The 13,684-nt window shown below is 37.6% G+C and overlaps 1 protein-coding gene across 4 annotated transcripts in view; it reads left to right on the top strand.

The window, feature by feature from the left end:
* Positions 1-488: 488 nt before the first annotated feature.
* Positions 489-13,684, top strand: part of LOC121737016 — a 29,432-nt gene continuing 16,236 nt past the window's right edge. For 2 of the 4 annotated variants that reach the window (XM_042128527.1, XM_042128526.1), the window contains exons 1-10: positions 489-555; positions 963-1,048; positions 1,307-1,565; positions 3,279-3,560; positions 3,817-3,949; positions 4,438-4,580; positions 5,834-6,038; positions 8,145-8,257; positions 10,849-10,926; positions 12,728-13,513. In XM_042128527.1, the coding sequence (XP_041984461.1) occupies positions 489-555; positions 963-1,048; positions 1,307-1,565; positions 3,279-3,560; positions 3,817-3,949; positions 4,438-4,580; positions 5,834-6,038; positions 8,145-8,257; positions 10,849-10,926; positions 12,728-13,513 (2,152 nt within the window). The remainder of the gene's footprint in view (positions 556-962; positions 1,049-1,306; positions 1,566-3,278; positions 3,561-3,816; positions 3,950-4,437; positions 4,581-5,833; positions 6,039-8,144; positions 8,258-10,848; positions 10,927-12,727; positions 13,514-13,684) is intronic. The other 2 variants (XM_042128528.1, XM_042128529.1) reach the window with 2 other exon arrangements.

Raw genomic sequence — 13,684 nt, 5'->3', positions numbered from 1 at the left:
TAATAAAAGGTAGAGGGTGTTATTGGTGTACGATTAGATTGACAACATAATCTATGATCTATATCGATTGTGCATGCTTAAGCCGGCCCCTAGACGAGCAATTTTATTGTTCAATATCATGCTTCAATTTGATTGAACAGTTTATTTGACAATTAGAGTGAAGGCGCGCGATGTTCAACATCCCTAGACGATCAATAATATTACGCAATATGTGATATTGCGCAATAAGATTGCTCTTTTAGGAACCCGTTAAGACAGCTTAGCAGTTATGGCGTAAAGAGGAGGCTTTGTTTCGTCTGTGGTGCGTCTTCCAACTGTTCCACATTACATAATTTAACACTTTGTCTTGTATGTTTGTCTGTTCTCTCCACATAGTGTTATAAACTTATAACTTATATATTTAACTAACAATATAAAACAGTTTGTGTTGTCTATCTGTCCCTAGGTGGAGTGTTGCATATGCATAGCCGGCGGCTGGCGACAGTACGATGAAGCCGCGGGGAGTGCACGTCATGCATGCCTTCACTGCGCTCACCATGCTCACTATGGCTAATGGTAATTGTAATTATGCTTATGTAATTTATGTGGGAAATTATACTTAAGTGTAATGAGTCCACACAGAGGTATACTTTTAAATGACTCTTGTAATAAAAATCATATTATCATAGCTATGCGATCTACAAATAATAAAAATATACGATTAAAACTTTTTGTTTGCCTCAAAATTAAATATAAAGGAGTAAAAGTGACAGAGATGCCGTAGAGTTCTATTGTTATATTTTACCGATGGTTCAACAATTGTACCATCGCGGATAGGTCCGCAGTAGCTTTTCTTCGAAGTAAGATTATTGTGGAATACAATGGATCAGAATGTTACATTTTTCGTTATAATAACAAGGTTCAAATTCAAAAAGTTTGTAATTCAAGTTATTCTACGATTTTATGGTAAGTTTTACTTTCAGCTCAAACAACATGCAACCAGGGTATGGGCAGAGTGATGTACGAGAGATTACCGAACCAACAGCTGCACGGGTTTGATGATGATGTTGTGAGTATTTAACCGCAAACTGGACTGACAGTAAAATAATTGAGGCTTAGAAGACCCATGAATAATAATTATAGTAAAGTTATAATGTCTATAGCTACTTTACGCGACTATGAAGCTAATGGTTTTTTGCGCCTAAAATACCGTTCCATGTCATTGAATGACCTATCAAAAAATCCTTATAACCGTCTAGGTAAATTGCATGAGCTTAATATTTTTAGAAGTAAAATTCACCTGTCGTCAATCACATTCTCCTTTCAGATACGCGAAACCGCACCCCCTTTTCGAGTGCTGGAGAAATGCCAGGACCTGTGTCTTCGGGATCGATCTGGGAACAGCCTCGTCCGGACCTGCAACTCCATCGACTTCCAGCCTGGAGCCAGGATTGCTGCCTTCAGCCCGGAGCCAGAATACGAAGAGTCTACATGCTACCTTACCAGAGAACAGGCGGCCCCAGAGGGCATAGGAACCCTCATGATCGTACCCAACAGCGTGCACTTCAATGAGATCTGTTTGACATGTAAGTTGATAATATTATGATACGGCCCGATTCGACCAAACTTGAAGTTACACGAGTATAACTATCATGAGAATAATTTTCTCCTTTAATTTACTCTAGGATATTATCGTTTGCATTTTACCAAGTTACTCAAAGAGTATGAAATAAAATGACAATTATAGTTCACAATGACACCGACCGTGACAGTTGACACCCTGTTGTGCAACTATTCTCAGTTTAATATTTACTCCACCAAAATAGCCCGTGTAAATATTTACTCCCGTGTAATTACCTCATTCTTGGATTAGAAGTTGGAAAAACGCAAAATCAGCTTAAGTACTCTTAGATCAGGAAACAGTTATACTCGAGTAAAATTTTACTCCAGTTTGGTCCAATCCGCCCTAAATATTGGAACGAAGTTCCTTAACGCGCGTTGAGAAAGGCGCGCTAGTCGGAAAAAGCTGTAACGACATGACACAAAAGTGTCGGTAAATTACAACTAGAGCTAAAATGCTATGACAGATATACCGTACTTCTATCAATGAGGTGAGTGCGGTAGCGCATGTTTTTCTCTCTCTTTTTTTGTGTTTTTTTTTATAACTTCGTTCCATCCGGGTGTCCCTTGATACCTCTCAAGTTTTTATATTTTTTTGCTATTCGAATTCGAAAACCTAACAAATTAATAATTATAACAAGTCAGGAACGCCTAAGGGTTGATTCAGACCGCAATGCGACGCGTAGATGCATTTCTAAATTAGTATGGATTTGACAGATTTCAATTGCATCAGACGTCTTGCGAATCTGTCAAATCCATACTAATTTAGAAATGCATATATATACGCGTCACGTTGCGGTCTGAATCAACCCTTAGCGTTGATCAATAACAACGCGTTTACAGGCTATTCGATCAGTCGATTTTTGCTTTGTAGATTATGTCGCAGGATTAATGGAACTTTTTACGCCAATTTATATGAGCACCATTATCTTGCTACCTAAATATCAGCTTCAAAACATTTTTACAATGCACGTCTTCAAAGAGATATTTACTTCGTAGGCTGTAGCACCGGTGCAGGTGGCGCGGCGTAGCTCGGCGTAGCCGTAGAAATCACTACGAATTTCTTAGTAACATAATCTCCATATTTTGTAAAAATTACACATTTTACTATCGTCTATCACGTTGTAAAATATTTTTCTTGTCTGTTGACTGAACTACTTCAGTAAATGACCACTTAAATAAAGCGTTTGTGTACTTAAAGATTAATAAAATGTAAATATTATAACAATGATAACACTTGATGTGAAGTTACTACAAATATTTTTTAATTAACAAAGATAATTTACTAAAGTGTGTTCATGATGAAAAAAATGATGGTTCCTGCGCAATAAGTCGGTAGATACTAGATGGTAGCAGTACGAATGTCCATATTTTAGTATGTAAAGAAGTTAATAATATACAGAGCAAAATTAGAACAAGAAGAGTAAACAACAACTCTGTGTTTCTGAGATCACTAATCTGGCCCTTTAGCCATGATGTTTTCTTTATCGCTACTTTTTAGACTCATCGATCAAAATGTATGAAATTTACATAAACGTTCGTTAACATGACGTTGACGTTCGACTCGTCTAATGTCACTTCCATACATTTTGATCGGCGATTCTATAAAGATTAAAGATGAGATAATAAACGTCTTGAATACAAGCCCTGGCTCTTCTTTAATAATCAACTTTTTACAGCTAACAGGCCAGAAAGAGAATGCCCCTCCCGTCGCTATGTGTTCGAACGTCATGCGCGGAAACGGCTGAAGCTCCCTTCATCAGACCTGAAGGAAATCATGGTGGCCAACCGAACGGAGTGCGAGGACAAATGCCTGGGAGAGTTCAGCTTCGTATGCCGGTCTGCCACGTACGACTCTGCCTTAAGAACTTGCTCCCTGAGCCGGTTTACAAGACGGACCCATCCGGAACTGTTAGAGGATGACCATAATGCTGATTACTTGGAGAATACTTGTTTGAATGGTAAGATTTTATGGTTGGAGCCAAGAGGCTAGTCTCATTTGATAATGTGAAATTGTATGATTTGATTCGTCTCGTGCCTATTAAGCTTTCACTAGAAAAAAAATCTACTTTATCTCTTTTCCATGTTCCACAAAGTAGATAACTATGCTAGTTAGTTAATTTTACCTTATCCAAGTCAACAGTCAAAGTTTCTTGATTTAAATTCTCTACTTACTCGTAGTTGTGCTAAATTCTTAATTTTCATATTTCCTCTTAGCTGAAAGACGCTGTGACGGTCTAGCTGTGTTCATCAAAGAGGAGAACAAGAGGTTGGGCGGGCCGTTTGAAGCCGACGTGTTCTCCAATATGACTCTAGAGGAGTGCCAGTCTATGTGCGTGCGCGCAGAAAAGTAAGTGACTTAAAGTTTGTCTAAAAGTTTTTTAGGGCAATTATAGGTTATTAATTTTATTATCGACCATTAGCTTCATCTATATATATAAAACTCAAAGGTGACTGACTAATTGACATTGTGCTCTATCAACGCACAGCCCAAACCACTGGACGGATCGGGCTGAAATTTGGCATGCCGGTAGATGTTATGACGTAGGCATCCGCTAAGAAAGGATTTTGATAAATTCCTACCCCAAGGGGTTCAAATATAATGAAAGTTTGTAGGTATATAAAAATACTTCATAACGCGAGCGAAGCCGCAGGCAAAAGTTCGTAATAAATATAACCTTAAAAGTATTCTAATAGCACAACTAAACGCCTGTTAAAATCATGATTTGTTCTAAGTTAGGTCTTTAATTAGTTTGAAAAGACCCAAGAACTTACATCACAGCTGATTTAACTCAAGCCCAGCTTATTTCGGACACTCCACTTCAAGTATGTCTCCAGATACTTCTGCCGATCCATCGAGCATGACGCCATGACGCGTCAGTGTGTGCTGTCAGAAGAGGACTCGGTGTCACAGAAAGATGACGTCACAGTCAGTGCATCACCCACACACCACTTCTATGATCTTGTGTGCTTGGACAACCGTGAGTAGCCTATAAGATCTTTTACTTACTTTTTGCTTAGGTTACCATAGCATAGCGGTATTAGGATGCTTTTGTGGCGGTACCCACAATTAGCATCACAATCCTGCATCGCGCAATCGAAGTTTCTGAGAATGGTAAGATATAATTAGATTTGACGACCTCTGTGGCTCAGTGTTGAGCGCGTTGGTAGCTCAAGCCGGGGGTCGCGGGTTCGAATCCCGCCGACGGAACAAAAAGTTTTCAATGTTCCCGGGTCTGGATGTGTATTAAATATGTATTACGATATAATAAAAATCTTAAATATATGTATAGTATAAAAGTAAGTATTAAATATTTTTCCGTTGTCTGGTACCTGTAACACAAGTCCTTTAGGTAGGTACTTAGCACGGGGCCAGACTGACGTGGTGTGAAGCGTCCATAGATATTATTATTATTATAATACTACGTCTGAAATGACGTCAGTGGGCTTCAGCCTGAACAAACATGCTGTCTCGCTCGGTCGGAAGATCTTCCTTTTTAACCCGCCACCCATATCCCTAAACTGTTTTACCGGAGCTGCATTGCGTAGAATGTGATTTAAAGATCTAATAAAATAATTGTTATGCTGAGCGAGGTCAGGCAAATGAAGATTCTCTTGGTTCTCTTGGTTCTCAACAACAAAGCAGCTCGGTGGAAACACAGCCTTAGCTTAGGCTGCGTTTCCACCAGAGATGTGTTGCGAGGAATATGTTTTTAACCGATTTCCAAAAAGGAGGAGGTTATATTTAAGATTCAATAGTATCGCCACACTGAGCTATGTCATGGCAAGCTCACGTCAATAAAGGCTAAAGCGATTCTATTCGTTCTCAAAAAAGCATTCTTTGCAATGCTGCTCGGTGGAAACACAGCTTTATTATATTTTGGTTTCTGAGGGTTTTGACAGTAGTTTCACTAGCGCTTTTGTTTCTGGCGTCAAAACTCAAACTAAACAACAGCTGATATTAACTCCCGTTAAAACCCCTAGAAAACGAAAAATTGGTATTTAGCTGGTAATAGTTGAATATTTACTCACAAGTCACATAGTTCTAGAAACATTAAAAAATCTGAATGAAAAAAAAAACAATAACTCATTTAAAAATGCATCTTAACTTAATCTTTGTTTTGCAATGTGTACTTAGAACTTACCCTTATTCGTTGACTGCACTCTCTCTTATACCCACTTCACACGTTTCGAGGTACGGTTACGTTACATAAAGCGGAATTTCCATAATCAGTCTCTCACCGGGTGACAGCTCGCGGGACCGAGTACCCGGACAACAGCGTGACGTCACACCTGTTTTCGCCCGGCCGCCGCCCGGACACCGCCTTCCAGCGGTACCGGAACTCCCGGATAACCGGCGAGTTCCACTCCGAGATCACCGGCCGGTCGCTCAGCGAGTGTTTGGATGAGTGTCTGCGCCAGACGAGCTTCCAGTGCAGGTATGAAAACTTTTATTACTATAATTGTTTTATTTTTTTTAAACCTTTTGTCAGTCTAGTTCAGGGGTCCCAAGAGGCGGACCGCGGTCCCCATCCGGACCGCCGCGGCTGACCCATTGTGTGCGGACCACCGACCAAGCATTTTCGAAGATGAACTTCGTTTGATGTCAATAGCTTGCACCAATTTCACTTCAAACTTCAGACAGATAATTAGCAACTAAAATTGATACTTTTATCATTGTTTGATACCTTTGAAGTTTCCGTTTTATGTGTTTAAAAAATATTTTTTTATAAAATGTGTGGACTGCGAAGGTCATTTCAATTCTGAAAATGGACCGCGAGCGAAACTAATTATTGGTGACCCCTGTACTATTATCTATTCTGTGCCCCTGTAGTGCTAGCACGGCGACCAGCGGAAATGCGGAAGTATGGACAAACTGTGGAAATAAACCTAAGGTGCCGTTCCGATCTTTTTTCGTTCCGAAAAATTCAATTAAAATGCCACTTTATGACAGACTATAGTCACAAACTGTGGAGATAAACTTAAGGTGCCGTTCCGATCTTTTTTAGTTCCGAATAATTCAATTAAAAAGCCACTTTATGACAGACTGTAGTTCTAAAAATTCAAATAATATCCTACATTATGACATATACTATAGTGTGTCATAAAGTGGCATTTTAATTGAATTTTTCGGAACGAAAAAAGATCGGAACGGCACCTTAGGTTTATTTCCACAGTTTGTCCAAACTTTCGCATTTCCGCTGATCGCCGTGCTACCGCTACAGGTCTAGTTTAAAGTTTCTTAATTCGAACGTTGTCTAATATTATGTCAATCTCTACATTTTCGTCTTTCTTTACTTTCCGACGCCCTAAACAATACAGGCTCGTATACAGTGTGTATACGATTTTTAATAAAATTTTTGTATACTTTTATCTTCTAAAAAATTTGGACAAAAAGACCAAAAACTCTACTAACCTCGAATACCAGTTTTTGGTCTAATTAAAAGTACCTACTATTACTTACCTACTATTATGGTACCAAATTTTTTTAATGAATGAGTTGTTACTGAAATTATAGCAGTCGTATCGCATAACATTTTCTGGCAATCAAAGTTATTTCATACAAAATTTTATCATAATCGGTTCAGCGGTTCAAACGTTATCAGTCAGACATACAATATACATACAATTTTGCATTTTATGAATATGTAGTATGAGTTTTATTATCGAGTAAATATACTCTGTAAGTACCTAAAATGTGAATCAATCGATCAATCTACATACAATAAAATCGATAGACCATTTTATCACTCTACTGACACAATTTAAACAATAATATGCAGTACACCACCTCACACTAAACCACCGAATCGCTCACACACATGAGCGTGATTTCAGACAACTTAAAGTATGTATTAAAACAATGTACCTAGTGTCACATTACTTACGCGTATGACTTGTCTCAGTTGAGTAAGGTCTCAACTGAGACTCTTGTCTCAATTGAGGAATATAGTTTAGTTAATTAACTGTACGATATAATATTTTGTGTTAACCACAAGTAGGACACATCCCACAAGGCCGGCATCTAACAATTGTTATTATTAGCCTTATCGCCAGGTCGTTGACTGATACCAGCACAACAACAAACGTGTTGTTGTTGTAGATGACAGGTCAGTGGTATTTGTTGTAAGATTTTAGATGTTTTGCGTAAAGATAAAAGTTAAAACTTAAAGACTCGGTCGGTAGGGGATAGTACGTTGAGATGGAAGTTATAGCGAAAGTAAAGAACAGTCATAATAATAATATTGTTGTAAAATTCATGGCAAAGAATAATGGGCATTTTCGTATGGGACCCAGGCCACCGCTGTAGCACGATGACATGATAATATATCAAAATATATACTTACTTCAAAAACCTAATATTGTATTATATTATGACTCTAGCTTCATACTGACTATTAGCCAACTATCGATCGATCAAAACCATGGCGGTGATTTTTAAACCCTCCAATGAGTTTTAGAACGTTAGAAACCCCGCAGTCGCTATCTTTGACTGGCTCCATATAGATGTTTAAATAAATAATGACTATAAATTATATTTCTAGATCTGCTGTGTACAGCGACCGTGCCAGAACATGTCGGCTCAGTCGTTATAACCAGAAGGACGGAATGAGACTACTGTATGACCCCGACTTTGACTACTACGAGAATCTTATGCGTAAGTCGTTTTTTTTTTAATTTTGATGGAAGGAGGTGATCTATGAGGGGCCCAATCCTAGCAACTCGAATTTTAATTAAATTCCCAGACAGACATTTACCTTGATTCTCTATCTTCAGCGTCTTTGTACCTTAATAAGCGAGATTACATTGCAGGTTTTAACACAGAATAAAGAAAACATTTCCCCATAGTTTGTTAGAATATTAGATAATATTTGTGTCATCATAAACAATATTCGTTAAGATAGTATTATTTAACTAGCTTATAATATCAACGTCAGCATGCTTAGAATCTCCACCATAGACAGAGTTTCTTTATACACATGGATAGATAAAGTGGTAGATAGACAAAGAAAATATGTCACTATGTCCCTGAAGGTCCTATTATAGTCGCTTTTATACTTTAATGGCTGAGCCTGCAGTAAGGGGTCCATAAGGGGTCCATCAATGTTTATTCGATTAAATACAACAATCAACTTTTTAAATACTAGTACAACAGTTGAGCAAAATAAATGATAAGAGACAGCCTTGGAATATCTTACGTCCAGGCGTTAGGTATAAACAACTCGTTAGCTACAGAGTAACCTCACTTCTCACGTTTGTCCAAACGTGCCTCTGGACACCAAGTGGCTAACGACCATAAATAATACTGATATGAGATTGGACAAAAATACCATCTCATTATAATATTTATTATCAAATTAGCAATATTTCGTAGTAATGTATGTATTTTTAACCGACTTCTTATTGTACGCGTAGCTTGATATAGATCCTAGTGTATTACAAATAACTTGGTCCTACTCTACATAATATAGTAATTAGTAATGTTAAGAAAGTAGTTAAAGTTAAGAGTTTTAACATGTTATAAATTACAATATTATTGTTTCAATTTGATCTAAATTAGATATTCAAATCAGTAATTTGTAATTAGAAATTACTAATTGGAGAATATGGTTTTCAGTCTATAAGCCACGAGTCGAGTCACAAATCACAATTCAAAGATTCGGACGTCATATTTTTTATTACGAAGTTCGGTGACTACTTTTGTGGTTTGGACTTCCAGTGATTATGAATTAACTATATTTTGCATTAAAAAAAAACTTGTTTAAAAATATTCAAATAAACTTTTTTTTAGTAAGTACACATGTCCTTACTTAAAGTGTGTGTAACATTATCTATGTAGTTAAGTTGAGTCACTTAGCTGCTAGCTCACGACATTGAACCTAGGTCTAATAATAGCTGTAAGAATGCGAGACGGCCTGCATGGTCAGTGCAATATCCACGATTGATGGATATCACCTTGGACTGCTTCTACAATGACTAGAGAATTGAGTACTAGAATCATTACTTGCTTAATTGTCTGCAAAACAGAAAGACTTTGTTAAAGCCTCGGGTTGGCATTTGAATCACGCATTATAAGTAGAGAGGGGGGAATGGTAGCATTTTATAGGGGTTAGTTACCCCTTTCAAATGACACCTGATTTGTGTCTAGGAGATGCATAGTTTTTTTAATACGTGTTTGAAATTACGTGTGACGGAACATTATTTTTTGTTAACATGTCTACAATACTAATTTTTCACTATAGTTAAGTTTTGTTTTACGCGTAATTTGTTGTAAAATGTATTTAAGTGTCATAAATATAAGAACATATTCAATTCTTAGGTAAATAATTATAGCAATGTATCACTCCGTGCTGCCCCAATACGACTTGGTTGAGTTAGGTTAGATGGCTAAGGCGGGAGCGTAGCGCAGCAAAGCTCCCGCCTTAGCCATCGTGGTTATTTTTTGTGAACCACCCAGAAAGAGGAGCCCCGCGTAGCGGGGCTCCGTCAACTAATAATTAATTGAAGCCAGTTGTTATAATATATCTATAAAAAATATAGGGGGTGCAATTAAACCTTTAGTTAGTTTGCCAGGGTGCAAATAAATGCCTATAATTTATTACGCAAGGGCGATAGGGCATTGCATTCCCGCAGATGCCCGCAGCATCGGAGCTGTTTATTTACAATATAAGACATACTTTGAACCGAGTTTGCCCAAACCCAAAAAAAACTAATTTTGTCGTAAGTCCACTAATTTAGTTGTTTTATTGAACATAACCTCAAAAACTAAAAATTTTTTTTTGTGGTAATTACTGATTTCCTAACTTTAGGGAGGGGGTAGGGGGGTCCCCCCCTCCGCCCCCCCTCCCCTCCCCCATCCTCTCCCGCCCCCTCCCTATAATGCGTAATTCAAATGCAACCCCAAAGCCTCTCTGTTATTATACTCATCGTTTCTAAAACTAAGATCATGGTCGAATAGTATAAGAAATTTATGCTTTACGAAAATTCATAAAAACATTTTCAATATGTGTATTTTGTAAAGTTATAATTCAGTTATAATTAGATAATTTCGACAATGATATTATGACAATGTTAAGATATGAGGTTTTGTCATTTGACTCAACGCGTCGCAAAGTTACTACTTACATAGCGCTAGCGTACTATGCAACTTCGAACTAATATTATTAATTAATAGCTTTTTACCTATATTTTTAATTACGCCATGAAATACCAAATTCCGGACCCAAAATAATGAGACTGGTTTATTAGATCAATTAGTGAGTGGAGAGACGGAGGCAGGAAGCTCTGGCGGAGGCAAGACTGGTTCCTGGGGCTCGAACTCGTCAGGTTCTATAGACTCATCTTTTTTCTATCTTTTAGCGCCAATTTAGTGTCTTTCATAGTTTTTTTCTGTAGATTTTAGATCCATTACACTCTTGTAGTGGTGTTTTCTGTAGCTTTTGGTTCCATTGTAGTGTGTGCAGTAGAATTTTTGCTAGACTTTGTCGCTATTATTCTGTTTCTATGTTTTTTGTTTCGTGTAGTTTCATATCTATGTTTTAGTCTATAATTTGCGTCGTCTTCCTTTTTCTAATAGCTGTAGATGTTTGATGCCAATTTTGTATATTTCAGTAGCTGTAGCGAAGTGTATCTTTAGAACGTATCTAGTATTTTCTGTGGTTTCAAAATTTTCTTTTTTGGTCGTCGGTAACGTATAATATTATTATTATGAAAATTATAATGATATCTTTAAACTTTCTTCTATAACCCTTCTTCTTTTATGGAGTAACCAAACTCCATAAAACTCCATAAGAGAAGAAGTTATTATTATATTATTATTATTATAGACTATTATTCTATTTTAAAGTGTGGAAAAACATTTTAAATCTGTAATATCTCTTGTAGACGAGTGTGTTTTTTTTCTTTTAGATATGCAGGTAGGAAAAAAATTTTTTGAAGGGGCCTTGTATTTTATTTTATTACTTAGTATCTAGTTTTACCTAGTGTTTTTTATGTTTATTATATTCTATTTAAAACGCATGTTGGTTTGTACTTCGTATGTAATGTCATTTTCTTAGTTTTAAGTAGGTAGTAATTAATTATTACTGTACTTAATAAGCTTATAATTATCTTAATTACTGTACTTAATAAGCTTATAATTATCTTAATTAACAATAGAAAATTATGATAATTTTTAATTAGCCATGTACCTGGTATTATAAATTTATATCTTACATGGCCATAATAAAAATTATAGTTTTTATTACCTAATTTTATATGAATTAAATACTAGCTGCTTAAATTTTAGATACGAAATTATTATCCATGTTACGCTCAAAGACCGAAAACGCTCAGTGAGCGGAAAAATAGCTCACAACGCGTTGTGGTCACAGTGGAACAACCACGACGCGTTCTGGCAATCACAAAAAGACCATAACGCGAAATTCGTGTCGTGGCTGATATGGTATTCGGTTTTCTTGATTTGTTTTTGATTGACTAATCGTCCATAGGTACGAAGATTATATTACCAGACCATGACAGACAGTAATAATGTTAGTACAGATAGTATGGAAGTATGGATATTTTATAAAATATAATAATGACAAACACGTTATGCAGTGATTTAGTAAAAGAAAAAATATTTTATAGTACGCGTGGTAACTGGTAACTGGTAATTCAATTTAATCAACCAAATTAATTAATCAATCAAATTAATCAATCAAAAAGAAATCAAGAAAACCGAATAGCATATCAGCCACGACACGAATTTCGCGTTATGGTCTTTTTGTGATTGCCAGAACGCGTCGTGGCCGTTTCACTGTGACCACAACCCGTTGTGAGCAATTTTTCCGCTCACTGAGCGTTTTCGGTCTTTGAGCGTAACATCTACATTATAATTTAAATTATTTGAAACATAAAATAATAAATTACAATAATCTTTACTTGTGCCCCGAATTACCTATATCTACCTAAAATATTTTCCGAATACTTATTTCAAAGTTTGAATTTTAAGATTTTCTTAACAGTTTCTTGCATGCCACAGCCATTATAAAAAAAAAACTGCATGATTCTATACTAAGAATTAGTACCTATACAAGTTTATTATTTTAATATTTATAATATCTTAACTCAACCAATATTTTTAAAGGTGGTAGTAACAGCGACCGGGATCGGGATCGGGATCGGGACCGTGATCGGGACCGATATCCGCCGGGCGTCGATCGCGACCGATATCCGGACGACGATCGGTACTACGAAGACGATCGCTACAACCGACCGGACCGGTATCCCGACGACAGATATCCGGCCGGCCCCGACTTGTACCCGGACGATCGGTATCCGGCAGACAGATATCCGGACGACAGATACCCCCACGGCGTCGGACCCGACAGGTATCCGGACCGTTACCCGGATCGTTACCCTGCAGATTATCCGGTACCGGAGCGGGTGCCGGTCGGGAGGTACCCAGCGGAGCGATACCCGATCGACAGTGGACGCCCGTTGTACGATCCTCCTAACGATATCGGACGGTACCCGTCCGACCGGTATCCGATCAGTAGATATCCGATTGACGTGTACCCGGAGCGATATCCGGCAGATCGGTATCCAGCAGACAGATATCCGACAGATCGGTATCCAGCAGACAGATATCCGACAGATCTGTATCCAGCCGACAGATATCCGACAGATCGGTATCCAGCCGACAGATTACCGACAGATCGGTATCCAGCAGACAGATATCCGACTCCTCCCAGAGCGCGGCCGTGGAACAAATATCCTGACAGATACGATAAGGACCGGTTTTCCGGTGGTGGTAGCCGGTATCCGTTCAGCAGATATCCGGTCGGGGTGAATCGGGACCCGGTTCCCCTAGGCGGTGACAGATACCCGGAGATGTATGATAAATATCCACCGAACGGATCATCATACCCTGGTAAGAAAACTTAACATCTAACTTCTCATTTTGTTTCATTCACATTTTTTCACATTATTAAAAGAACTGTCATAACATAAGCATACTTAGTTAGTAGTTAAAAAAAACTAAACGTGCTTGCAAAATTTCAGCTCAATCGGTTAAATATATCTACTTCCGAACATACATACA

The sequence above is a fragment of the Aricia agestis genome, chromosome 20 (genome assembly GCF_905147365.1).
Source record: "Aricia agestis chromosome 20, ilAriAges1.1, whole genome shotgun sequence".
Taxonomy (NCBI): Eukaryota; Metazoa; Arthropoda; class Insecta; order Lepidoptera; family Lycaenidae; genus Aricia; species Aricia agestis.
The sequence above is the reverse complement of the archived record's forward strand: the minus strand, read 5'-3'. Positions and strand labels throughout refer to the sequence as shown.